The 25,614-nt window shown below is 51.6% G+C and overlaps 1 protein-coding gene across 1 annotated transcript; it reads right to left on the bottom strand.

Moving 5' to 3' along the window:
- Positions 1 to 9,839: 9,839 nt before the first annotated feature.
- Klf2 (KLF transcription factor 2) lies at positions 9,840 to 12,354 on the bottom strand. The gene is made up of 3 exons (XM_052752820.1): positions 12,110 to 12,354; positions 10,901 to 11,711; positions 9,840 to 10,383 (listed from the first exon to the last, which is right to left on the bottom strand). The coding sequence occupies exons 1-3, from the start codon at positions 12,179 to 12,181 to the stop codon at positions 10,208 to 10,210; spliced, it is 1,059 nt and encodes a 352-aa protein (XP_052608780.1). The 5' UTR covers positions 12,182 to 12,354; the 3' UTR covers positions 9,840 to 10,207.
- Positions 12,355 to 25,614: the final 13,260 nt, after the last annotated feature.

Genomic DNA, 25,614 nt, shown 5'->3' with positions numbered 1-25,614 from the left:
TGCGGGATGTGCTGCTGGGGCTGGACCCCAGGGCCTCGTGCATGCTGGGAAAGTGCTCTACCCACCGAGACAGCCAAGACCGTATTTATTTCTTCTTTTTTTTAACGTTTTTTGATATGTGGTGAAGGGCATTGGTCCCCAGGCAGTCTGCGATGGAGGTACAACTCTAGCCTTAAAAAACAGCCCTTGTTGTTTTTAACTTTTTATGCTTAAGGGGCTGGAGAGAAGGCCCAGTGGTTCAAACAAAGCACACGATGCTCTTACAGAGCATCCACATGGGGCAGCTCACAGCCACCTATAACTCCAACTCCTGTGTACAGCACATACTTACATAGACACACATCTATGCATAAATAAATACTTATTTTTAATTTTAAAAATTCAAAAATTTGAGACAGTCTCATTAAGCTGTCCAGGTAGGGTCTTGGACTTGTAATCCTCCTGCCTCAGCCTCCTCAGTAACCAAAGTAATTAGCCTGCACCACCACACCCAGTGACAAATTTGCTTTTTTATGTGGATTTGCTGGAGTCAGGGTCTCATGTATCTGAGGCTGGACTTGAACTCCTGATCTTCTGGACTCAGTCTCCCCAGTGCTGGGATGACAGGTACGCACCACTGGGCCTGCTAAGAGTATTGTGACATGTTGAGTGTGTTGGTGCATGCCTTTCACGCTGGGAGGCCTGCCTGGTCTACATAAAGAGTTCCAGGAGGGCCAGGACTACTGTGTTATTTATTCAGTTACCCAGTCTCCACTTATAGGTAGGTACTCCCTGGCGAAGCACATTGGCAGAGACAGGAAGTAGAATTGTGGGTGCCTGGGGCTGGGGAAGGGAGTGAATCTGGACAGAAGGCCAAGTACAGGGACACATGATTATCATCCTAGCTCTCAGAAGGAGGCGGGAGAATCAGGAGTTCAAGACCACTCTCCTTTACAAAGTGAGTTTGAGGCCAGCCTTGAGCTATATGAAAGCCTTTCAAAAAAAAGCTGAGCTTGGTGGCACATGCCTTTAATCCCAGCACTCAGGAGGCAGAAACAGGTGGATCTCTATGAGTTCTAGGCCAGTCTGATCTACAGAGCAAGTTCCAGGACAGTCAGGGCTGCACAGAGAAACTCTGTTGCGAAAAGAAAAAAAGAAAAAAGAAAAAAAAAAAAAAAGCATAGTTTCAGTTTGGGAGGTGAGAAAGTTCTAGAGATGGAGGGCGGTGGTGGTTGCATAATAATAACTCAGTGCACTGAAATGTGCACTTGAGAATGGTTCTGGGGCTGAGGAGGCAGAGCCTTTGGGCTTCGGAAGTCCTGGGTACCTCACCAGCACCGCAAGAGTAAAAACGGTGACAGGCTTTCTGTTATGGGTTTTTAACCACAATAACTAAGAAAGAAAGGCAAGGCAGGCACATGCCTGTCATCCAGCTCCAATAGGCTGAGGCAGGAGGACCAGGAGGAGTTCAAGACGAGCGTCGCTATATGACAGTGGACTCAATGCTGGCCTGACTGGCTCAGAATAAAGAGGAAAGGGTGCAGAGGTTGCGGCTCAGCAGGTAAGCCTCTGCTCTGTCTGAGGACTGGAGTTCCGATCCCAGCACCCACACCTGGAAACTCTCAAGCTCTGAGGGATGAGACACCACTTTCTGGACCTCAATGGGTACCCACTCCCCCAAACCCACCACTGCATGCACACACACACAAGTAAAAATGAATCTTTTTTTAAAAAGTGAATGAGTTAGGGGCGTGGCTCAGGGTGGAGCCCCCCGCCTAGAATCCCCAGTGAAGGGCTGGGGGCGTGGCTCAGGGGTGGAGCCCCGCCTAGAATCCCCAGTGAGGGGCTGGGGGCGTGGTTCGGAGGTGGAGCCCCCGCCTAGAATCCCCAATGAGGGGCTGGGGGCGTGGCTCAGGGGTGGAGCCCCGCCTAGAATCCCCAGTGAGGGGCTGGGGGCGTGGCTCAGGGGTGGAGCCCCCGCCTAGAATCCCCCAGTGAGGGGCTGGGGGCGTGGTCAGGGTGGAGCCCCGCCTAGGATCCCCAGTGAGGGGCTGGGGGCGTGGCTTAGGGGTGGAGTCCTGTCTAGAATCCCCAGTGAGGGGCTGGGGGCGTGGCTCAGGGGTGGAGTCCTTCCCTAGCATGAATGATATCCTGGGTTTCATCCCCAGTACTATTAAAAAAAGGAAAAAGAAAAAGAAAAGAAAAACTTCCATAGGTACAAGCTGGAGAGTGTGGAGGGATTTCTGTGTCTTCATTCCTAGCTATCTCTTCCCCAGTTTCAAAATTCTCCGCACGGTTGTGGAGGTAGCTCCCTGTGCTGGCAGGAACTTGGCCTAGTATTTACCCATAGAGTTCCAATTCAGAACCAACAAGGTCTTCTCCCAAAAATCTAGAACACATAACCCTTTGATACACAATGGGAAAGGTGTGATGGGTCAGAGGGGAAAGGAGGGGCCCCTCCCAGCTAAAGGTCATTGCAGAGGAACCCTGTCACTGGACACTAAGCTGATGACCATCCTCTACCCTGATCCCTCCATGGCTCCATAGTGCCACCCACTGCTGCAGCCCTGGCTTATTCCTTTGCCTTGGAATACATTCCTGTTGGCTGACCTAGCTACCCTCAGGCACCACAAATGAACAGGCAGCTCCTCTCTCCCACTCTACCCCAGGAAGCACAGGTCACTGCTCTGCTGGTGGGTGGGGAGACCCCTCAAAGACAGAGACTGTAGGACTCACTGTAAATATGTCGACAGAACATGTTGGAGAACAGGTGACATGGGCAGTGCAAAGGTCCTGGTGTGAGAGACCAAGAGCCATCATTGTATCAGACCTAGGGTCCCTGGGGGCAGAGGAGGGAATCCAGGGGCTGGGAAGTTCAGACAACACCTACAAGGGGGGCCAGTGAGGCAGAGTGGTCCCAGTGAGTCACAAGTAGTGGTTCTGGCTGTTGGGATGTGTAGGTTTCTGCATTCCTGGGCAGAGAGCCCTTTGGCCATTCCTAGCTTTGGGCTGTTTGGATGGCTCAGCCCATGACATGAGCTGGCAGGTATCTCCTGGGCCCTGTATCTGAGGATGAGATCTCAGAATCACACATTCATTGCACTCTTGTTCTTTAGGAAATGCTCTGAGGCCTTGGATGTCTTATTTCAGTGTCCCAGGGACTCAGGCCGAGGCCTCTTGGCCTGTCCTGTCCTGGTAGATTTTCCTGGAAAGTGCATTTCTTCTGGATGTTCAGCATCTTGCAAGAACACACCCCGGTGGGAGTGGGTCAGCAAGATGGTTCTGTGAGGAGAGGAGCTTGCAGCCAAACCTACAGAGAGGGCTGCAGAGAGAGAGGTACAGCAAATGAAATAAAATATAGGGGAGACCTGGTGTGGTAGTGCATACTTGCCACCCTAGCACTCAGGAGGCTGAGACAGGAGGATGACAAGTTTCAGGCCTCTCTGGTTTACATAGTGAGATCATGTCTCAAAAACTAACAGAAGCTAGGGAGATGGATTGGTGGTTAAGAGCACTGGCTGCTTCTGCTGAGAATCCAGGTTTGGTTCCTGGCACCCACATAGCAGCTCACAGCTGTCCAGGGTCCAGGGGATCTGATGCTCTCTTCTGGCCTACAAGGGCATCTGCATGCACACACATACATGTACACATGTTGTGGAATAATCTTATTGTATGTTGTGAAGATGTATCACTCAGATTGGCTTAATAGAAAGCTGAACAGCCAATAGCTAGGCAGGATTTTCAGGGCAGAAATGACACCGGGAAGAAGAAGGTGGAGACACCGAGAGACAAACAAGACATGCAGGAGAGGTAACAGCCACGAGCCATGCAGCAGCACATACATTAATAGAAATGGGTTAATTTAAGTTGTAAGAGCTAGTTAGTAACAAGCCTAAGCTATTAGCCAAGCATTTATAATTAATAATAACTCTATATCATTGGGGAGATGATGGTCTTGCTGAAAATGTCCAGCTACAAATGGCACCCAACATGGGGCCATGTATTTCCATATAAGACCTGAGAAAGCTTAAAAAAGATTCCAAACACACAAAACAGAGCCAAACTCGGCTTCTTAGTCATGCAATCTTTCATTTGGGCCACAATACAGAGCCAGGTCTCTCAGCCACTGCCTGCAGGCTTGAGCTGCCAGCACACCATGAGCTAAGCTGTGAGGTTGTTTAAGATTTTGCTCATGCAGGCAGGAAAGGTTACAAATATGCAGTAAAGCAGGTTCAGATGGAAAAAAATTCTAAACAGGTTATAGTGTGTTTTAAAATGTGCGTAGGCTTAAGAAAGAAAGGAAAATAGGTATAGAGAGTCATAGAAAAAATAAATAGTTTATAAATAATAAAAAAAAGAAGCCGGGTAGTGGTGGCACACATCTTTAATCCCAGCACTTGGTGGACCCCAGCAGAGCCAGGTGGATCTCTGTGAGTTCGAGGCCAGCCTGGGCTACCAAGTGAGTTCCAGGAAAGGTGCAAAGCTACACAGGGAAACCCTGTCTTGAAAAACCAAAAAAAAAAAAAAAAAAAAAAAAAAGGAATAACTAAAACTGGCAGGTATCTCCTGGGCCCTGTATCTGAGGATGAGATCTCAGAATCACACATTCATTGCACTCTTGTTCTTTAGGAAATGCTCTGAGGCCTTGGATGTCTTATTTCAGTGTCCCAGGGACTCAGGCCGAGGCCTCTTGGCCTGTCCTGTCCTGGTAGATTTTCCTGGAAAGTGCATTTCTTCTGGATGTTCAGCATCTTGCAAGAACACACAGGGGTGGGAGTGGGTCAGCAAGATGGTTCTGTGAGGAGAGGAGCTTGCAGCCAAACCTACAGAGAGGGCTGCAGAGAGAGAGGTACAGCAAATGAAATAAAATATAGGGGAGACCTGGTGTGGTAGTGCATACTTGCCACCCTAGCACTCAGGAGGCATTTTAGTGTTTTAATACCATAGGGCTTTTCCTGACAGTGAGACACATCTACTCCTGGCAGCATCAATCTACTTCAGAGAAGATGATGGGCATTAAAGAAACTCCTTATGGAGTTTGCTTTCTTTGTCGCAAAAGCTAGCCATTTGGGCAAGAAACTTCCTTTGCCTAGACTGCTGATAGAATGCTGTCCAAAGTGGACATAAAAAAAAAAAAGTAACTGCCAAACTTTGCCAAGATAAGGCAGGACAGTCCTTCAAAATTTCTGCTTCACAGAAAAGTCTGTAGGCCAAAGATATTGCCCCAATGTTGCAGAGGAACGTTGGGGTGACTGTCCAGGCAGCCAGATGTCTCTGTCATTTCTCAGTTTTGGAAGTGGCTTGCACTGCACTTCCTGTTTATTCAGGTAATATTATATCCTTCTGGGGTCTTTGATAGAATTGAAAACTAGATAGTTATAGTTTTCCTTAGATACAATAGAAGATAATAAATTAGGTATAAAACTTTGGACTCATAAACAGAGGATAGTTATTGGAATATTTTCTCTGAATTTGCCAAATACAAATGGACTGGACATTGTAAATGTAATTCCTACCTGATAATTGTTATAGTTTTACTATGTTAGACTTAAAACCTTTCCTTTTTTTTTCTAGACAAAAAGAGGGAAATGTTGTTGAATAGTCTTTTAGTCTTTTTGTACACTGTGAAGATGTGTCACTCGGATTGGTTTAATAAAAGGCTGAACAGCCAATAGCTAGGCAGGATTTGGGGAGCAGAAAGGATGCTGGGAAGAAGGTGGAGACACCGAGAGGAGACATTCAAGAGGAGAGGTAACAGCAATGAGTCATGTGGCAGCACATAGATTAATAGAAATGGGTTAATTTAAGTTATAAGAGCTAGTTAGAAAGAAGCCTAAGCTGTTGGCCGAGTTTTCATAATTAATAACAAGTCTCTGTGTCATTATTGGGGAGCCAATGGTCCTGATGAAAAAGTCTGACTACACACACACACACACACACACACACACACACACACACACACACACAATCTTTAATCCCAGCACTCAGGAGACAGAGGCAGATGGATCTCTGAGTTTGAGGCTAGCCTGGTTTACAGAGTGAGTTCCAGGACAGCCAAGGCTATACAGAGAAACCCTGTCTCCACATAAATAAGTAAAATTCAGGGTGTTTATGTTGTCCTAGGCTTGCTGAGAGGGTAGGAGTTGGTTTGTTGAGGATGTCCAGAGTGGCTGCACCATGAGGAATCTGGAGGGGCCACAGGTAGGTCTGAGTTGGTCAGTGGAGTGATGGGTACTTGGCACAGGCTCTAGGCTGGGGCTGAAAGCTGGGACAGTCCGAGTCACTCCTGATTGTCTGTGATGGTGGCAGGAGACCGGAGGAGGCGGCGGCCTCGGGAGTGAGCGCTGAGTGGATGAGTAAATGAATGGGGACAGAAGGGGAGGCCGACTGTGTCATCACATAGGGAGGGGGGCAGATGGGTCTGAGGCTAGCCTGAGCTACATAGCAAGACCTTGTTTCAACAAAGAAAGAAAGGGAGAGGGGGAAGGATGGAAAGGCAGCTGGCATTGGCCTCTCTGGGTAGCTGGGGTTGACCCTGAACTGGTCTTCCTGCCTCTACCTGCCAAGTGTTGGGACAAGTGTGTGTCACCATACCTGGCTCTTCGGGTTGTTTTGAGACAGGTTCCAAAGACAGGTTCACTCACCTTGAACTTGCAGTGATCCTCCTGCTTCAGCCACCCCACACTAGTCATTCATCTCTGCAGGTCAAGTCATGAGAGGTCCACTCCTAGCCCTCAGCATGCCTGCCATATGACCCCTAAGAGATAGGAGATGCCACCTTCTGGTAGTTGACCAGGGTGGGAGGACTGGGTGAGGAACTGGGTGGGGGACCAGGGCTCTGCTCAATATTCAGGTCCTAGAGATGACCTGGAGCCCCCTGTCATTCAAGCTGAGATGGAGACACACTGGCACAGATAGGCACAGGGGACCAGAGCCTCACACTACCTGTGTCTTGGTGAGTCAGCTCTGAGCTGTGGAGAGAAGAAAGGACACACTAACACTCACAGCTTTGTGAAAGCAATTTAGCCATGAACCAGGCACTTCCACAGACCAGAAAGTTTTGGTAGGGCGGGTTTTAGAATGTGAGATTTTTTTTTTAGTTAACATTTTATGTTTATTACATTTTAATATATTTCTTTTGTGGGGATGTGGGGGGGGGGGTGCAGGTGTCATGGTGCGCAGGTGTGGAGGCCAGAGGGGAATGGTAGAACTCAGTTTGCTCTCCCGAGCATGAGCGTGTGGGTGCCAGGGATGGCACACAGGTGGTCTGCCTTGGCAGCAATGGCCTTTATTACCTTCATCCACCGAGCCATATTGCCAACCCATGACATTTCACATTTTCTACAAGGCATGGATGGCCTGCCCAAGGTGCCCCCTTTGGTCCCAGCACTCTGGAAGCACTGGCAGGCATGTCTCCGAGTTCCAGGCCAGTCAGGGATACACAGGGGGAGCTTGTCTCAAACAAAACAGAAAACAGATATGAACAAGGCTGTGGGCAGCTTTTCTGGAGGAAGGAAAATGGTCCGATGCCCTATTTCTTTCCAGTATCCCCAAAAATGGTGACAGAGGTTTTTCTCACACTCCTCTGGGTCATATTGCTCCCAAACTGGGCCACCTCTTTTTTAGCATCCAGAACGGGGTATTCAGTCTCAGCATGACTCATAGTTGAGGCTCGAGGGCATCTCTGCGGTAGGCAGGGGCTGCCCAGTGTAGATGCCAGCCAGCTGGAGCCTTATGGGTGACAATCAAAAATGGGTCCACACTGGGTCCCCCTCCAAGTCCAAAGCCAGCCAGCCAGAATACACATGACCACAAGTTGACATTTATCTGAGAGGGGCAGAAGAACAGAGGCAGGATGCTTCTGTGTTAGCCCGTGGGGCACACTACTGCTCAAACCCATTGCTGGAGGAGCCCCCGGCCCATCAGCAGCAGCAGCACATAGGAAGCAGTCCCGCAGCACCTGTGGCTTCTCAGCTGGCCTCTTTCGGCCTCAGAGCCCTCCAAGAGGACAGCTGGAAGTGTTCAGGAAGAAAAATGGCTCCACCCAGGGCTGGGAACAGAGCAACGTACTATAAACTTGAGGCCAGCCTGGGCTCCATGAGTCCAAAAAATAAAAATGGTTCAAGGATGTAGCTTCAGGGAAGACTTCAGGGTTGTGCATGTAGCTATTTACATCTAAAGGGCTCAGGGTTTGGCTCAGAGGCAGAACACTGTTCTTCACCAGCAAAGCAAAGCAAATCAACAAAAACCAGATGATTGGGGTGGGGATGGGGGTGGGGGTGATGACACGTGCCTTCAACCCCAGCACTCGGGAGATGAGGCAGGTGGATCTCTGTGAATTCAAGGCCAGCCTGGTCTACAAATCAAGTTCCAGCCAGGGTTACACAGTGAAACCCTATCTTGGAAAACAAAACAAAAAACGGAAGATTAAGTCATGGTTGCCTGGTAGTGTAGTTCTAGGGCCCTGACCCTGGCACTCAAATCTCCACAAGAGGTAAAAACAAATAAAAAACACCAACCCTCTTAGGGAGAGCTTTCCTCTTCCAGAGCAAGCTCTGAGCTAGAAGGGCAAGTGCTGGGGCTGAGGGGCCGCTGTGGGGTTCAGGAGTTTTGCAGAAGTGGTTCACAAAGGGCAGAGAGCTCAGCCGCCCTCCCTCTGCGGCGGAAGTAAGCCCGAGTATTTACTCTCGAAATATGAATCACATTATCATCCTCATTTCTGCTTTTCACAGATTACCAAAGAGTTGTCAGCTGTTTCCAGGGCCAGCGAGGCCCCGGGGAGGGGGAGGATGGAGAGGAAATCCCTGCCTCTGTCGCAACGAGGGTGAGAGTGCGTTAAAACTGGGCTCTGCCTGAGGGCTATTTTCACTTTCTGGAAGTAACTTGGGCAATTGTCAGTAGCCATGGTTACTGGGGCCCTGAGCGGAGGGAGTCTTCCAGGCAGAGGCACCTGCTAATGAGAGGGCGAGGTTGGCTGACTACAGGCATTGCAAGAAGAACCCAGTCTCCCAACACAACACAGGTGGGCGACTGCAAAACCGCTGCCGTGCGGGGCATGAAGCACACGTCAGCCCAGCCTGTCCAAAATAACAAAAATCAAAGCCAGGTGGCACATGTCACCGTGTTTACATGCCATTAGTTCAAAACCTTTCTCAGCTGTGAGACCTTGAGTGAGCCAGCTCAGCTGGGTAGGGACGCTTGCAGCTAAGCCTGAAGACCTAAGTTGAATCCCCCGGACCTACAAGCGAGAACAACTCAAAGCTGTTTGCTCGTCTCCACATTGCACCGCAGCATGTACAACCCTCCAAAACACAAAAAGAAATGTAGTAAAGCACTTATCCCTATAGAAAGATCAATCCCAGCACTTAGGAGGTAGAGGCAGGGGAATCTGAGTTTGCGGTTAGCCTGGTCTACATAAAGACCCTGCTTCCAAAAATAAAAATTTAAAAAAAGCAACGAAACACCAGCATACTCCTTAAGTTTGGCTAAAACCCCAGAAGTTACCAGAAAAGGTCTTTAATTTTCCTTCTCTCCCCTCCCCCAGTTTAGAGATGGCCACATCAGTGGGACCAACACTTTTCCCAGCTCTGGGGAACAGGGGGTCAAATTATGGCTCAAAGTAGCTGCCTTAAATAACGCACGCTCAATCCTAAACTCCTGTTTACATTTATAGAGAACCCACAGGCCCTGGCAGCTGGGGGCTGCAGCTGGCGACCTTAACCACAGGCGCGCTCTCCCTCAGGGCCTCCCCCATCCCCAGCCACACCACTGCGGCGATTCTTCAAAGATCCAAAACTTTTTAATTAAAAAAAAAAAAAAACACCAAGTCTTATAAAAACGAAGCAGGCGACAAAGATGCCATCGTCTCCCTTATAGTAATACAATCTGCCAGTCACTTATATACAATATCATAAAAAACGACGCAGGTGACAGTACACTCAAAGGCCATTTCTCACAAGGCATCTAGCCTCGATCCTCTAGTGGGGACCCGAGGGAAATAAGTCAATTATTGCACCATTTTGAAAACATTCTTCACAGGCTCCTGTCTTCTTTCCCGGGGCCTTCAGTCACGGTGGGGGCCAGAACTGGTGGCAGAGTCATTGTCCTGTAACCACACTGTCCGGCCCCGTCCTCAGGGTCCAATAAATAGCAGTCAGTTTGCAAAGGGACCGTGCCCGGCGCGTGGGACCCGCCACGGCCGCGCATGGGGTAGCCGGGTCTACCCAGGCTACATATGTCGCTTCATGTGCAGGGCCAGGTGGTCGGACCTGGAGAAGGCACGGTCGCACAAATGGCACTGGAAGGGCCTGTGACCTGTGTGCTTGCGGTAGTGACGGGTAAGCTCGTCTGAGCGCGCGAACTTCCAGCCGCAGCCATCCCAATTGCAATGATAAGGTTTCTCACCTGCGGGGGAGGGGATGACAGTCAGCCTTAGTTTCCCCGAAAGCCTAGTTCCGGCACCCAGCACCCAATGGCACCTGCCCCCTCCCTCTCCATTCTCTTCTCCACCCACATCCATTCTAGACAGAGAACCTTGTGCTCCCGAGGCTGTCTCCCCAGCAGGCTCAGGTGCGCCTCTCCCTTAACATCTGAGATTAAGTATCGAGTATACCAGGCTAGCCCTGAATTCCTGATCCTCCTGCTCATCGCCACTGTGCCAGGCGTTATATGCAGGGCTGGGGATAGAAGTCGTGATCACCGTAGACCCTAAACCTGCACTGATCCCGAAGTCTTGAGACCCGAGTTCCCCTAGCCAACCTGTTAATCTGCCACGCCCCCTTGTCAGGACCAGAGGCTGTGGGGACACATTTTCCTTCCGGAGGGCGGACAGGAGTCTCCCTCAGTAGCCTAGCCTGGCCCTGAACTCACGGCCATTCCCCTACTGCAGCTCCCCCCGCCCCGAGTGAGGCCAGGAGCCCACCTGTGTGCGTGCGCAGGTGCGCCTTTAGGTGAGAGCTCTTGGTGTAGGTCTTGCCGCAGTTGGCGTAGCTGCAAGTGTGCGTGGCGGCGCGCTTGCGCGGCCAGGAGCGGCGGCCGCGCTTGGGCTTGGCCTCCAGCAGCTCCAGCGGGGACGAGGGCGGCGTGAGGAGACCGCGGGTGGCGGGGGGAGGTAGGCCCAGGGCCGCCGCCGCGGCGGCCGCATCGTCGAAGAGACCAAAGGCGCCGGGAGCGGGCGGCCCGTAGTGCAGCGCAGGACCGGGGCCGCCGAAGCCGGGGCCGAAGGGTGGTGGGAACGGGTTGCGGGGACCGGGCGCTGGAAGGCGCGTGGGGCCGTCGGGGCTGAGCGGAGGCGTGTCCGGGGGTGGCGGGGGACGGCCGGCGGGGCCCCGCATGCATGCACCTGCCGCTCCCGGGGCGCCCTCGAGCTTCAGCCCGCGCGGCCCGCGGGTCAGGCCGGGCGCGCAGCCGTAGCCGCCGCCGTCCACCTCCGGGGGCTCGGCCTTCACCAGCCTCCCCGGGGGCGCGAGGAGGAAGCGGCCGTGCAGAGCGGGCCCCGGAGGCACGTCCAGCTCCGGGCGCAACAGCTCGGTTCCCAGGCCCGCCGCGGGGGTGCCGTAGGGCGGCGGGGCGCCGGGCTCCGGGTAGTAGAACGCAGGCGGCGGGGGCTGTGGCGGCGGCTCGGGAGGATTTTCGGTACCCAGACCGTCCAGCCCCATGGACAGAATGAAGTCCAGCACGCTGTTGAGGTCCTCATCGGTGCCGCCCGCCTCGGGTTCGTTGCGCGGCCAGCGCTGCGGGAAACGGGGTGCGGGACGTGAGCATGGGGCCACCTTCTGCTCCCCGGCACCCCAAGGTCTAACAACTCCCAGGCGCCCGCGCTCAGCTCCCGGAGTTCCCTATCCCTATCCCTTATAGGTGCGCGCGTCCTCGGCCCCTGCGCCCGCGATCCGCACCCACAGGTCGCCATCCTCGCGTGGCGTCCTCAGCCCCTGTGCCCACCTCTCTATTCCCCCCCTGTCTGAGGTCTAACTCTTTAGCGCCAGCAGTGTAACTCTCCGCAGCCCAAGGTCTCCCACCGCCGCCCGCGGTCTGCACCCCGGTGCTAGCTTGCAATCCCCAGTGCTCGACCCTGCGCCCACATCCTGTGGCCTGGTCCCCCGCTACCCACGGTCCCCCCCACAACCCTCACCTCCTGGAGGCCGCGCTCGCAAGGGCTGGCGAAGGTGGCGAAGGACGGCAGGATAGGCTCGCTGAGCGCCATGGCAGGGATTGTGTGTGCCGCGGCCCGTTCCGCCCAGGCCTTATAGGCGCGGCCGGCACGGGGGGGCGGGCCAGGAGGCGGCGGCGGAAACGCGTCCCGGATGGGGACGAGCTCCGAACTCAGCCTAAATTTAGCCGCGGTATATAAGCCTGGCGGCGGCGGCGGCGGCGGCCACTGCTGGAGCCCGGGCTGCGAGCCCCAGGCCCCGCCCCCTGTGGCCGGGGCCCGCCCCCGTCCGTCCCCATGACGACGGCGTCAACACGCCAGGCACAACAGCCAGACTAGCATGCGGGGGTGGCACCTGGGACTCCGCGGGGAACACGGCGTGAGGAGGCTTCCCCGGTGTCTCCCCAGCCGCAGGCTCCGGGAAACCTGGACCGATGTATGCGGAGTCTGCGATCACTGTGTTCGCCGAAGGGACGCTCTGTGAAATCTTTGTGTGAGCCTAACATGTATGCTACTCTGGAAGCTGAGGCAGGAGAATGAAGAGTTTGGGGCCTGTCTGGGCTCCCGGGAGAGTTGAAGGCCAGCCCGGGGCCACGTAGACCCTGTGTCTCTGTCTCTCCTTCAGAGACAGACAGACACACACACATAAACAGAGAGATACAGAAAAGGATGGCATGGTGGTAGACGCCTATCCTCAGAACACTTGGGAGGATGAAAGCATTAGGTTCAAGCCAGCCCTGGCTACAAGAGACCCTATCTCAAAAAAAGAAACAAAGACTGAGGCAGGCAAGATGGCTCAGTGTTTGCTTCCAAGCCTGACACTAGGAGTTCAGTCCCCAGGAGGAGAGAGTCCATTCCTATACATTCCTATATGTCGCCTCTGGCCTCCACAGTGTACTGTGGCACACATGTCTACACACACACACACACACACACACACACACACACACACACACACAAATATAGAAAAAAGTTGCAATGTAAAAATTAAAAGTTATAATAAATAGCTGGGCGGTGGTGGTGCACAGCTTTAATCCCAGCGCTTGTGAGGCAGAGGCAGGTGGATCTCTATGAGTCTGAGGCCAGCCTGGTCTACAGAAAGAATTCCAGGACATCCAGGGCTACATAGAGAAACCCTATCTCGAAAAAACAAAAAATTATAATTAATAAATAAATACAAAGTATTGGATATCTGGGACTTTTTCACCTCGTACATACTCCTCAGATAAACCCTTCAAGTACAGGGAAACTGAGGCTGGGATGCTGGGAAGCGCTGTCGTCTGGCAGACGTGAAGGGCAAAGGGTACTTTCAGTGGGGGATGGGCATGTCAAATAAATATACATAATACCCACAGGGCCCAAAAAGAAAAAAAGGAAATAGTGGGGAAGGAGGAAGTGTGTGGGGCCCGGGGGAGGGGAGATGGTGCAATTTTGACCTTCACCCAGGAGCCATTGCTGAGGCAAGATCTGGAAAAAGCAAGGGGGAGCCAGCAGGGCAATAGAGGGAGAGCATTATTTCAAGCCACACCTGAAGCCGGGTGGTAAGGGATGCAGTCAGCGTGGGTACCAAAGGTCCCGGGGCAGTCCCTTGCAGCAGGGTTCGGTGGCTGCAGGTTCCATAGTGACCAGCCTCTGCCCCCTGTCCACTACTGTGTGACTCTCAGTAGAGACTTTGCCTCTCAGGGATTTTCCCCATGTCTGTGAAACACAGATACACCAGCCCCCAGCACTACTCAGGTCCTTTCCATAAAACGGCAGGTCTACACCAAACCCGCACGGTCCTGTTAGACCCTCTCTATGGAGGACATGGAATTCCTCTTGCCCGGATGGTGTGCGAGGCTGTGTTAATTAAGGAACATTTAACAAATCCCCTGGGACTGAGGGCCCACCTCAGCCTCTCACCACAGAGGGGGAGAACGCCACGTGTTCCTCCCATGGAGCAACAGTAGGCCAGATCAGAGGGACTTGGGTTGGGGGTGGGGGTGGGAGCCGGAGTGTGTCTCCGTTTCCCTTCACCATAAGAAGCAAAAGATGCCAGGCAGTGGTGGCGCACGCCTTTAATCCCAGCACTTGGGAGGCAGAGGCAGGAGGATCTCTGTGAGTTCGAGGCCAGCCTGGGCTACCAAGTGAGTTCCAGGAAAGGCGCAAAGCTACACAGAGAAACCCTGTCTTGAAAAACCAAAAAAAAAACAAAACAAAGAAGCAAAAGACGAGATTTGGGTCATGGCAGAGGGTTGGGGGGAGTGGGGGAGAGACACTGCTGAGTCCGGAGTTTTGTTTGTTTTCATTTGGCATTGTGTGTGTGTGTGTGTGTGTGTGTGTGTGTGTGTGTGTGTGTGTGTGTGTGTGTGAGAGAGAGAGAGAGAGAGAGAGAGAGAGAGGTTTTTCTTACATAGCCCAGGATGGCAGTCTCCCTGCCTCTGCCTCCAGAGTGTCAGGGTCACAGATCACAGGCCACACACCACCTGCCCTGCTAGATCAGTAGGGGTTGAGTCTGTTCTGAACATGCAGATTTACTTTCCCTGTCATTCCTAATCCACAGAGTGACATGACATCCAAAGCTGTCCTGTGTTGGGTACAACTCAAGAGTGACAACCTCTAGGAGTCCTGGAGAGCTGGCTCAATCCGAACCCACATGGGGCCTGTAACCTCAACTCCAGGCATCCACAGCCTGTTACCCTGATATCTAAGGGCACTGGAACGGATTCCCTTGGGGGACCACAGAACAACTGTGTATGGAATAGCACAAGACCCAGTGAGGATGCTTGCCTGTCATCCCAGCACTGGGGGAGGCTTCGGCAAGGCGATCAGTCGTTCAAAGCCGGGGCTGGAGAGATGCCTCCAAACAGTGAGAATGCTTAAAACTAAGCCCGAGAGCTTGAGTTCAGTCCCCAGGGCCCACACAGCGGAGGGAGAGAGCTATCTCCTGAAGTCCTCTGACCTCCACACACAAGCACACACAGACAAACAAACACATTTTTAAAAACTGCCCAGCTTCTAGGAGCTACGACCAGGGCCACACGTAGGGCTGCCGGGCCTGAGCCACCCATGGCCTGCAGCGTCTGGGAATTTCTCCTTTCCAATGGGTGCTTGTGGTCCTCATTTGCACGCCCCGATGGCCTGGGGGAGCTTTTGAAATGCGTATTTCTCTTTCTGCATATCTTCCCTTTGTGCCGCTTTGTTCTGACACGCTCGTCTTCTGTGCTCAGGCACCCGCTAGGTCTTTTCAGCGGTTTCAAATGGATTGTTTTGTTTGCTTCTTCTGTCTCAGTCTAAGGCTGCCCTTGATCCACTGTCTTTGGAAAGATTTCTCTCCTAGCAGGTGGCCTGCCTTCAGATTCCCGTAAGGGCACTCTTTGCAGAGTACGTTTTGAATAAAAGGTCTTTTAATTTATTTAGAGAGAGAGAGTGTGTACAGCTTTGTGAAGTCGCTTCTCTCCTTCCGCTGTGTGGTTTCTGGGATTGAACTTGGGTTGGCAGGCTTGGTAGCAAGACCCTTCACCCTGTGACCCATCTCACTGGCCCTCGGATTTTTATTTATTTATTTATTTATTTTTTGAAACAGAGTTTCTCCGTGTAACAGTCTTGGCTGTCCTGGAACTCACTCTATAGACCAGATTGGCCTCAAACTCACAGAGATCCTCCTGCCTCTGCCTCCCTGGTGCTGGGATTAAAGGTGTGCGCCATCTTGGCTTTTTTTTTTTTCCTTTTTAAAACCAGGTCTCATGAGGCTCAGGCTGACCTTGTATTTGCTATGCCGACCAGGATCTTGAATTCTTGACTCTGCCGCCTCAGCCTTCCAGTGCTGGCGTAACAGTAGGGCACCACATGGGCCTGGCTTCCATTTTAACTTGGGAAGAGTCCAGCTTTTTGATTCTTCCTTTTCCTTGGTTGAGCCTTCCATGTTGAGTCTTGTGAGCCCCGGGGTCCCCTCAACTGTCAGCAACCTGATGGACTCCTGTCTCTTTATTGTGGCTTTTGGGCCGGGCTGGAACCCCGGGCCTCTGGGCCTTCTCCTGAGCCAGGCCTCAGCCTAGGAGTTGGGACCTTTGAGTTTGCATTCTGTGTGGTTGTTGTTTTGCATTGGGCCCCACTGCTCGGGGGAGGCCACTGCTCTTGGCCTAGTGTGCTGTTAGTTTCCAGCACACGTGGGTTTCAAGGTGTCTTCTGACCTACTGCACGGCTACTGCTCTTTTCTCAACTTCTTTCTCTTAGTTTTTCTTTTTGTATTTTCATTTTATTCATTGTTAGAGAGAGAGGGTGTGTGCCTGTGCATTCAGACTGTGAAGGAGGACAAGGACAACCGGCGGGAGGCGGTTCTCTCCAGACGGCCTGTAGACGGAACTAAAGAAATATATGGCCTATATCCTCAGCAGTCACAAACTGTGTGTGTGTGTGTGTGTGTGTGTGTGTGTGTGTGTGTGTGTGTGTGTGTGTTAGTCTTGGTCATTGTAGGAGCCCATGGTCTCCTGTCTCTGGCTCCCGGCCATCTCTAGGTTCCTTTCATTCTTTTCCACACTGGACTCTAGACCCCCCTTCTCTCCACCAGCTCTTTTCTCCAAAATTGTTATTGTGTGCGGTTGGCTCACATCCCTGATAGCAAGCCCTCAGGAATGTGCCCAGTAAGTCTTCACATGAAATACAGCTGAGCTTCCAAGACCTTCTGAACGTCCTGGAGGGATCAGTGACAGCATCGAACAGGAGGAGGGCACGCCCAGCCGAGGCCACCAAGGGGTGTGTCCACCTAGTGTTACTGTGGAGCCTGCAGGCTCTGCTGCTGCCGGGATTGCTGAGTTTCTCTTACTGAAAGTGCATCCCAGTGGTGGCGCACGCCTTAAATCCCAGCACTCGAGAGCAGAGGCAGGCGGATCTCTGTGAATTCGAGGCCAGCCTGGTCTGCAGAGTTGAGTTCCAGGATAGCCAAGCCTACAAAGACCCTTTCCCTCCTTTCCCACTCCCTCTTCTTGAGATGTGCTGATCCCGAACTCTCTGTTATACAGGTTGAGGCCTCCACCATGCAGTGTTCTTGCCCCCTGAGCCTCCTGGGGCCTGGGATGGCAGGTGTGCACCCTAGGCCTGACTTTATGAAAGTGGACTTCTTGCCCTTGGCTCTTTTAGCAAAATGCTGTGAGGAAAGCCACTTTCCAGCTGACGTTGTTGCTTCTGGTACTTCCTTACTTATGTCTATTTGTTTGAGACAGGATCTCATGTAGCCCAGGCTAGCCTCAACCTATGTCCCAAGGATGACGTTGCACTCCCATTCCTCCTTCTTCTACCTCCAGGGTGCCAGGATGGACCTGGGGCTTTTTGCATGCCTGGTAAGCTCGCTTTTGTTGCTGGGGTGAATTGCACCCCTGCCCTACCCCTAGCCCCACCCCCGGGGTTCTGGTCATATCCTCTCATCTCCTCACCACAGAAGCCTCAGTGCCCTGAACACACAGGACTGAATAGGGGGAGTGAGTGACTTTTATTGGTCACTTACCTCATGCAGGGCCCGGCACTGAGGAGCATTGTATGTTTTCTCATCTAATGTAATCTTTATACATGCAGTGGACACCAGCTCCTCATCCCCCAGAGGGGCTGATGCCCAATCCATGGTTTATAGGAGTCAGGTTTGTTGGGCTCACCTGTCATCCAGAATCTGGGAGGCTGAGGTAAGAGGTCAGGCCTGAGTTTGAGGCCAGGCTGGAGGAGTTCACATACTGCAGCCCTGTCCCCCAAAACAAGACAAGGGCTAGAGGGGTGGTTTGGCAGTTAAGGGCACTCGCGGAGGACCAAGTTCAGTTCCTTTCTCCTAAGTTATGCAGCTCACAACTGCTTCTGCTTCCAGGGGCAGGGAACTCGGAGCTACAAGACACGTTCTATGAAAACTAAATCTCAGCAAGTGTAAATGTGTTTCCTTGGCACAGCGCCACACCTCATTCATGGTTTCTTCAGCAGACAGAGGGCTGAGTCACTTTGGAAGATGCCATATGGTGGACAAGAACAAATCCCAACCCTGCCAGAAAGGCTGAGGGGGTGAAGCCTGGCTGGGCTTCCAGTGGGGAAAGTGGGCCCAAGCAGCCTTTAGTCTCCAAGATCTTCAGTGGCCACCAATCCTGTTGCCTCTCAAAATGCATTTAATAGACGCTATGGAATACCCTTATGGGCCATGTGTGGGTATGTGCCTGCTGCGGCACATTCCTGGCCACCAGCTCCTGGGCAGGTAGGAGTCCACAGTGACAGGAGACAGTGCTGAGCAGCGATGGAGGAGGGAAATGGGGTCTGGAGGCGGCCTCAGGCTTGGCTCTGATTGGAAGGGGCTCATGGGAAAGAAGTGTGAAGATGAGGTTGGGGAAGGGCCTTGCTCAGCAGGCAGGAATCTCAAAGCACCTTGGTTGCCAGCATCAGATGGCACACACCTGTCCGTGAAGGTGCAGGTGCCAGCGGCAGCTTACTGCTGAGAGCTGGCTAGCTCTTATCTGTCAATCATTTATTTACTGCCTATCTTTTTTTCTTTTGAGACAGGGTCTTTCTGTGTAGACCAAACTGGCCTAGAACTCACTATGTAGACCAGGCTGACCGCAAACTCACAGATATCCTCCTGCTTCTGCCTCCTGAGCGCTGGGATTAAATGAGTACCACACACCTATCATTTATTTATCTATCAACCATCTATCGCTATCATTTATCAGTCACCCATCTATTAATCATCTATCTACCTAACTATCATCTTTTTGTTTTTGAGACAGAGTCTCACTATTTAGCTATCTCAGTTGTTTGTGTTGTTGCTGTGATAAGTAACCTGGCCAAAGCAGTTCTGGTGGCAAGGTTTGTTCTGACTCATAGTTTGGGGGTACAGTCATCGTATGGGGGACGTCAATGAAGTAGGTGTTTGAGGCAGAGGGTCACACTGCATCTGCAGTCAGGACACAGACAGCGTGCATGGGGCTGCTCAGCTCTGCTCCTTCTGTTCATCCAGGAGGGTGATGCAGAGAACCGTGCTGTCCACAGTGAACAGGTCTCCCACCTCAGTTAAAGCCATCGCCTTCCAGATAATCATTCACAGCCATGCTCCGGGGCTCGTCGCCTGAGTGCTTCTAGATCTTGTTATGTTGACAGTTGGCATTATGAATCACAGAAGCCCAGCCTAGCCTTGAACTTTGTGTGATCCTCCTGACTCTGCATTCCCTCTGATGCTGGGATTACAGGTATGCATGGCCACATTCAGCTATGAAGTGTGTGTGTGCACATGTGGAAGCCAGGGGTTACCAGGTGCCACCCTATAGCTCTCCACCTTGTTGTTTGAGGCAGGGTCTCTCACTGAACCGGAGCTCACTGGTTTGGCGAGGCCAGCTGGGCAGCTAGCTCCAGGACTCTCACGTCCGCCTCTGTAGCATTGCATGCACCCACATGCCTGGCTTTTTCACATGGGGGCTGGGTATGGAACAAGGGGCCTCATACTGTTGTGGCAAATAATTTACTACTACTGATCCATTTCCAAGTCTGTCTGTCTGTCTGCCTCTATCTATCTATCTATCTATCTATCTATCTATCTATCTATCTATCATCTATCTATTTATCTATCATCTATCTATCTATCTATCTATCATCTACCTATCTATTTATTTATCTATCTATCTATCATCTATCTATCTATCTATCTATCTATCTATCTATCTATCATCTATCTATCTTTGAAACACTGTTTGTCCTTGGTTGGCCTGGAACTCATTATATAGACTAGACTGGCCTCAAACTCACCAACATTTTCCTGCCTCTGCCTCCTGCGTTCTGGGATTAAATTCATAGCGACCACAACTTCAGTCCCTTATTTTTTATTTATTGTTTCTTAGTCACTCATTCATTCACTTTCTCTTTAAATAATAGTCCCTATGTAGCCCAGACACCCAGCAGTGGTCTTCCATTTTTGTAGAGGCTCATTGTAGCCCAGGCTAGCCTCTGACTTCTGGAAGCCTTCTTGCCATGGCTTCCCCAGTGCTGGGGGGACAGGCATGCACCGGTGGTCTAAGTTGAGACACATGTCTTTCCCCTGTTTTATTGTGGGTGAGCACAAGTGCATGAGTGTGTATGTGTGAGTGGATGTGTGTGAGTGTGTACAGGTGTGTAGGTGGATGTGTGTGTATATTGTGAATGGATGTGTGTGTGCGGGTGTGTGTGTGTGTGTGTGTGTAAATGTCTTCCATGTGGAGGTCAGAGAATAATTTGTGGGAGTCACCTCTCTCCTTTCACCTCTATGTGGGTTCCAGGCACCGAACTCAGGTCATGAAGCTTTCGTGGGAAGCGTTTTGCCCTCTGAGCCAGATACCAGCAATTGTTTTTGTTTTCTGAGATTGAGCATTGATTTGTAGCCTATACTGGCCTTGAACTTGCAACAATCCTCCTGCCTCAGCCTTTCAAATGATGATGGCCTCAGCCTACAGGTGATGGCCACCAAAATCTTTACCAAATTCTCTTTCTCTTAGCAGAAGACAGCAGAGTGGTCAAGTTTACCCAGAATAGGGGGCAAAAAGGTGGCTGGCCGGCATGGGAGGGTCCCTGGCAGGGTTTCTAGCCTCAGCTCTGCCCATTTCAGAGGCTGCAGGGTCAGCCTCCATTCCCCTGGAGGATGGACAGCACACCCCCATCCTCCAGACCCGGCCACGTGTCTCAGGTGACTACATCAGGTGACCCAGGCGTCACAGCTGGAGACCCGGGCTCATTTGAACTGCAATTTGCATTTCCTGGCAATTGCAGGCTGGAGTCCACTACCCCCTTACCATCCTGGTCACAGACCTCTCAGGAGACATGGGGGCGTTTAGGAAATGCTTCTTTCCTTGTCCCGGTTCCCCACCGGGACGCTCTTGCTGGGTGATCTGTAGTGTTTACCACAAATAATGTCACAGTAACTGGGGAGCGGTGTCACGTGCGGGGAGCTGACTCAGACAATGTGCCGGGCTCACTGCCAGGGCCTGAGTCACCAGCGCCTGTTACACCTGGCTTGTCCCCAGGAGAGATGGCGCCCTGAGGAACTGTTGGCTGAGTGCCCAGACAGCTCAGCGGGCAGGCCTGGCCATGTGCCACCTTACACAGGACAGGGACAGGAGCTTCTGGTACAGTTGTGGAGGAATGTGGGGACCTGAGCATAGCCCCCCAGAGGCATGCCGAAGGCTTCCGCTCTTTTCTGGCCTCCTTTCTGTTTTACACTCTTCCTCCCCCTCCTAGGAAACAGGGTCTCCTGTAGCCAAGGCTCCTGATGAATTTGAACTCCTGATCCTCCTGCCTCAGCCTCCCAGAGGTTGGGGCGACAGGTGTGCACCGCCACACCTGACCTTTGCCCCTGAGATTTCTTTTCTTCTCTTTTAAAAAATAGATCGTAGGGGTGGAGAGATGGCTCAGTGGTTAAGGGCACTTACTGCTCCTTCAGGGGAGCCAGGTTGGATTCCCAGCACCCACACAGTGGCTCACAGCCACCTATAACTCAAATTCCAGGACATCTGATGTCCTCTTCTGCCATCCCTGGACACCAAGTACACATACAATACACTTACATATATGCAGGCAAAACACGTAGAAAGAACTCATACACATAAAATAAAAATAATAAATATTGAAAAAACAGACATTTTTTGGCACAGCTGAGATGGCTCAGCAGGCAAAGAGGCTTGCAGCCAAGCAAGCCCGGTGACGAGTTCAATCCCTGAGACCCACTTGGCGGAGGAGAGAACCAACTCATAAAGGCCGCCTTCCGATGCCCACACGCACACCTTGGCATGCCCCTCAATATAAAACTATATTTTAAAATTTGTTTCTTTAATCCTTTATTTTTGACAGGAGCTGGCTGGGACTCCTGATCCTCCTGCCTCCACTTCCCAGGTGCTGGGATGACAGGTGTGGGTCGCCCGCCATTCCCTACGACAGTCCACACACATCATAAGTTTTCCCTCCTGCCCGCTTCTGCTGATCCCTGTCTTTCCCCTAAATAGCCTTGTCTCATAGCCCCCAAGATCTGCTCTCCCCCTCTGGGGTCCCCTTTCTATCCTCACAACCTACACACATCTATAAATTTAAATCTGTTCTGTCTGTGAGAGAAAGTATGAGCTATTTGTCTGAGTCTGCCTTATTTTGCTTAACCAGGACTTCTAACTCCAGCCATCGCCCCGAAAATTTTGTGATTTCATCTTTCTCTCCAGCTGAGTAATTTTCCACTGTATAAATGAACCATGTGTCCCTTATCTGCTCGGCAGCTGAAGGGCATCCAGGCCTTGTCCATCTCCCAGCTGTTGTGAGTCGTCTCTAGAGCAGGCTATGGAGTCCTTTGGGTACAGCTGGGCTGTGTGATAGATGTATTTCCAGCTTTTTAAAATGTGATCGGTGTTTAGCCCACATGTATGTCAGTGTGAGGGAGTCCTGTCCACTGGAATTTGAATTATGGACAGTTGTGAGCTGCCATGTGGGTGCTGGGAATTGAACCTGGGTCCTCTGGAAGAGCGGCCAGTGCTCTTAACCACTGAGTCATCTCTCCAGCCTGCATTTTCAGCTTTTTGAGGACTCTCCACACTGATTTCCATAGTGGCTGCACCAGTTTGCACTCCCAACAGCAGTGAATACATGTTTCCCTTTACCGAGCATTTGTTGTCCTTTGTTTGTTTGTTTGTTTTTTGGATGACCTTGATTGGGTGAAATAGCCTGTCCTGTTTTTTGTTATCGAGATGAAGTTTCTTTGTGTGGCCCTGGCTGTCCTGGAACTCGCTCTGTAGACCAGGCTGACCTTGAACTCAGAGACCAGCCTTCCTCTGCCTCCTGAGTGCTGGGATTAAAGACAAGCCCCACCACGCCTGGCCAAAAATAGCCATTTTAAAAGCAGATAACAGGGGCTGGAGAGATGGCTCAGCAGCTCTGAGACCTCGATGCTCTCAGAGGTCGGAAGTGCACAGCCACCTGCAGCTGTAGCTCCAGAGGATCCACTGCCCTCCTCCGGCCCCCACAGGCACCAGTGCATGTGCGTGCACGCGCACACGCACACACAAAACAAACAAACAAATAAATAAAACGATCAAACAAAAATATGAAGTGGCCAGCTCGAGGCTGGGAAGGTGGCTCCGTGGGTAAGTGAGCTTGCTGTGCAGATATGAGGTTTGGATCCCAGCACCCACATAAAAGTCCAACATGATGTGCACCCATAACCCCAGCACTGGCGAGGCAGAGGCTGGGGGATTGCTGGGGTCAGTAGCCAGCCACCCTAGCTCTCAGCAAGCCCCAGGCAAGTAAGAGCCCGGTCTCAAAAACATGCAACAGAGAGTGGGCAATGTGGCCCACTAAAGCCTCTAGAGGCTCGAAGGAAGGAAACCAGTCACCCCCTGAGCTCTGTACACAGCCAAGCCCACATGCCCACACAGTGGAAAACACACAGTGGAAAGCAACAGAGGAAGGTGCCCAACACTGACCTCTGGCCTCCACAGGTGCACACACGCAAGAAAACACACACATGCATACACCAGGTACAAAAACTGCAGTTGGGTGGACAGTTCCTCTGGGTGTGGTGGTCAGGGCTGCGACCCCACCACATAGGAATCCCAGGCCTGCCCAGGATGTACAGGTAGAGCATGTCTCAAAAAACAAAACGCAGCCTGAAGAGATGACGCTGAGGTTGAGAGCCCTGGCTGCTCTTGTAGAGGACTTAGGTTTGGATCCCAGCACCCACATGGTGGCTCACAAACATCCGTAACTCCAGTCCCAGGGGAGATGACATGCCCTTCTGGTTTCCATGGGCACCAGGCACACACATGCACACAGACGTGCATGCAGGCAACACCCCCCCACACACACCCAGAATAATTGAACAACAACAAAGGATGCGATCAGTGGCATACACCTTTAACCCCAGCACTCCAGAGGCACAAGCGTGAATCTCTTTGAGTTCGAGGCCAACCTGGTCTATATATAGCTAGTTCCATGCCAGCCAGAGCTACACAGTGAGACCCTGTCTTAAAAACAAGCAAATCATAGAGCCAGCTCAGAAGGTAAGGCACTTGTTGCCACGCCCGACAACCTGAGTTCGATCTATGGCATGTACATAGTGGAAGGGCATACCGACTCCTGCCAGTTGTCCCCCGACCTCCATGTGTGCGTCGAGGCACACCCTGGACCACCTACCACCACCTAATACCCCTTCCCACAGTAAATTAAAACTGGTGAAAAAAAAAATTTAAGCCGCATGGTGGTGCATGCCTTTAATCCCAGGACTCAGGAAGCAGACAGGCAGAGCTCTGAGTTCGAGGCTCCAGAGCAGGTTCCAGGACAGCGAGGACTATTACACAGAGAAACCCTGTCTCAAAAAAAACAAAAAACAAACAAACAAAAAAGAAAGAAAGAAAGAAAAAAAGGAAAGTAAGTGTTTGTGTGGAGGACTTACACATGTTCGACGCTGTTGGGAGTGCACAGGGGGCTGCCACTAGGAAAGCATCTGCAGCCTTCAACGGGCTGCAGAGTCACTCTAATACCGTGTAGCTCTGCTCTTAGGGCCTGAAGTGTTTGCATGCATGCACACACACACACACACACACACACACACACATACTCACTCACACTCTCACTCACACACAAATCTCATATTCACACACTCTTATACACATGCATGCCACACACTCTCTCACATGCATTTATACACACTCACTCTCACAGTCATGCATACATACTCACTCACACACACACACCTATATACATTCACCCTCTCACACACACAACTCTCATATTTACACACTTTCATACACATGCGTGCATACACACTCTCTCATGTGCAAGCACACATAAGCAAACACTCATATACACTCACTCTCTCACTCACACACACTCTCATACTCACACACTCACACACATGCATGCACACACACGTATACACTCACTCATACACTATATTCACACATTTTCATACTCACACAATCACACACACACACACACGCACACACACACACACACACACACACCCCAGATGCTCAGGGCAGCATTGTCGCAGCAGCCAGAATGTGAGGATATGGGGTCCGCTCCCCAAGAGAACATTGAAGTCATGAAAGAGAGCCAAGTGCCAGCTCATGCTGCCCTGCATGGACACTGAAAGCCTGAAGCTGACACAAAAGGCCGAGGTGTCTGTGTGACCCACCGATGACAAATGTCAATTCCCAAGGACAGGAAGCAGATGAGGGGCTGCCAGGAGCTGGGGACGGCCTGGGGTTACTGAAGAGGGCGGGGCTCCTGGGAGATGGAATGTAGTGGAATTAAACAGGTGGTAGTTGGATTTTCTATATTTTTAAGAATTTTAATTTAATTTAATTTTTTAGGGTTTTTTTTGTTTGTTGTTCGAGACAGGGTCTCACCATGTAGCTTTGGCTGGCCTTGAACTCGAAGAACTGCTTGTCTGCCTCCAAGTGCTGGGATTCAGGGCATTCGCCACCACCCCTGACTATTTTTTTTTTGAAACAGGGTTTCTCTGTGTGGCTTTGCGCCTTTCC

The sequence above is a fragment of the Peromyscus californicus genome, unplaced genomic scaffold (assembly GCF_007827085.1).
Source record: "Peromyscus californicus insignis strain IS unplaced genomic scaffold, ASM782708v3 Scaffold_23__1_contigs__length_62951481, whole genome shotgun sequence".
In the NCBI taxonomy this organism is placed as follows: domain Eukaryota; kingdom Metazoa; phylum Chordata; class Mammalia; order Rodentia; family Cricetidae; genus Peromyscus; species Peromyscus californicus.
Note: the sequence above shows the minus strand (reverse complement) of the source record. Positions and strands in the feature narration are given on the sequence as shown.

Bases quoted from the DNA above. Each gene is read 5' to 3' on its own strand.
- Klf2 (XM_052752820.1), bottom strand. From the start codon at position 12,181: ATGGCGCTCAGCGAGCCTATCCTGCCGTCCTTCGCCACCTTCGCCAGC. The intron at 11,712-12,109 runs GTGAGGGTTGTG...CGTTTCCCGCAG, and splicing joins GCGAGCGCGGCCTCCAGGAG to CGCTGGCCGCGCAACGAACC. The intron at 10,384-10,900 runs GTGGGCTCCTGG...CCTCCCCCGCAG, and splicing joins GCACCTGCGCACGCACACAG to GTGAGAAACCTTATCATTGC.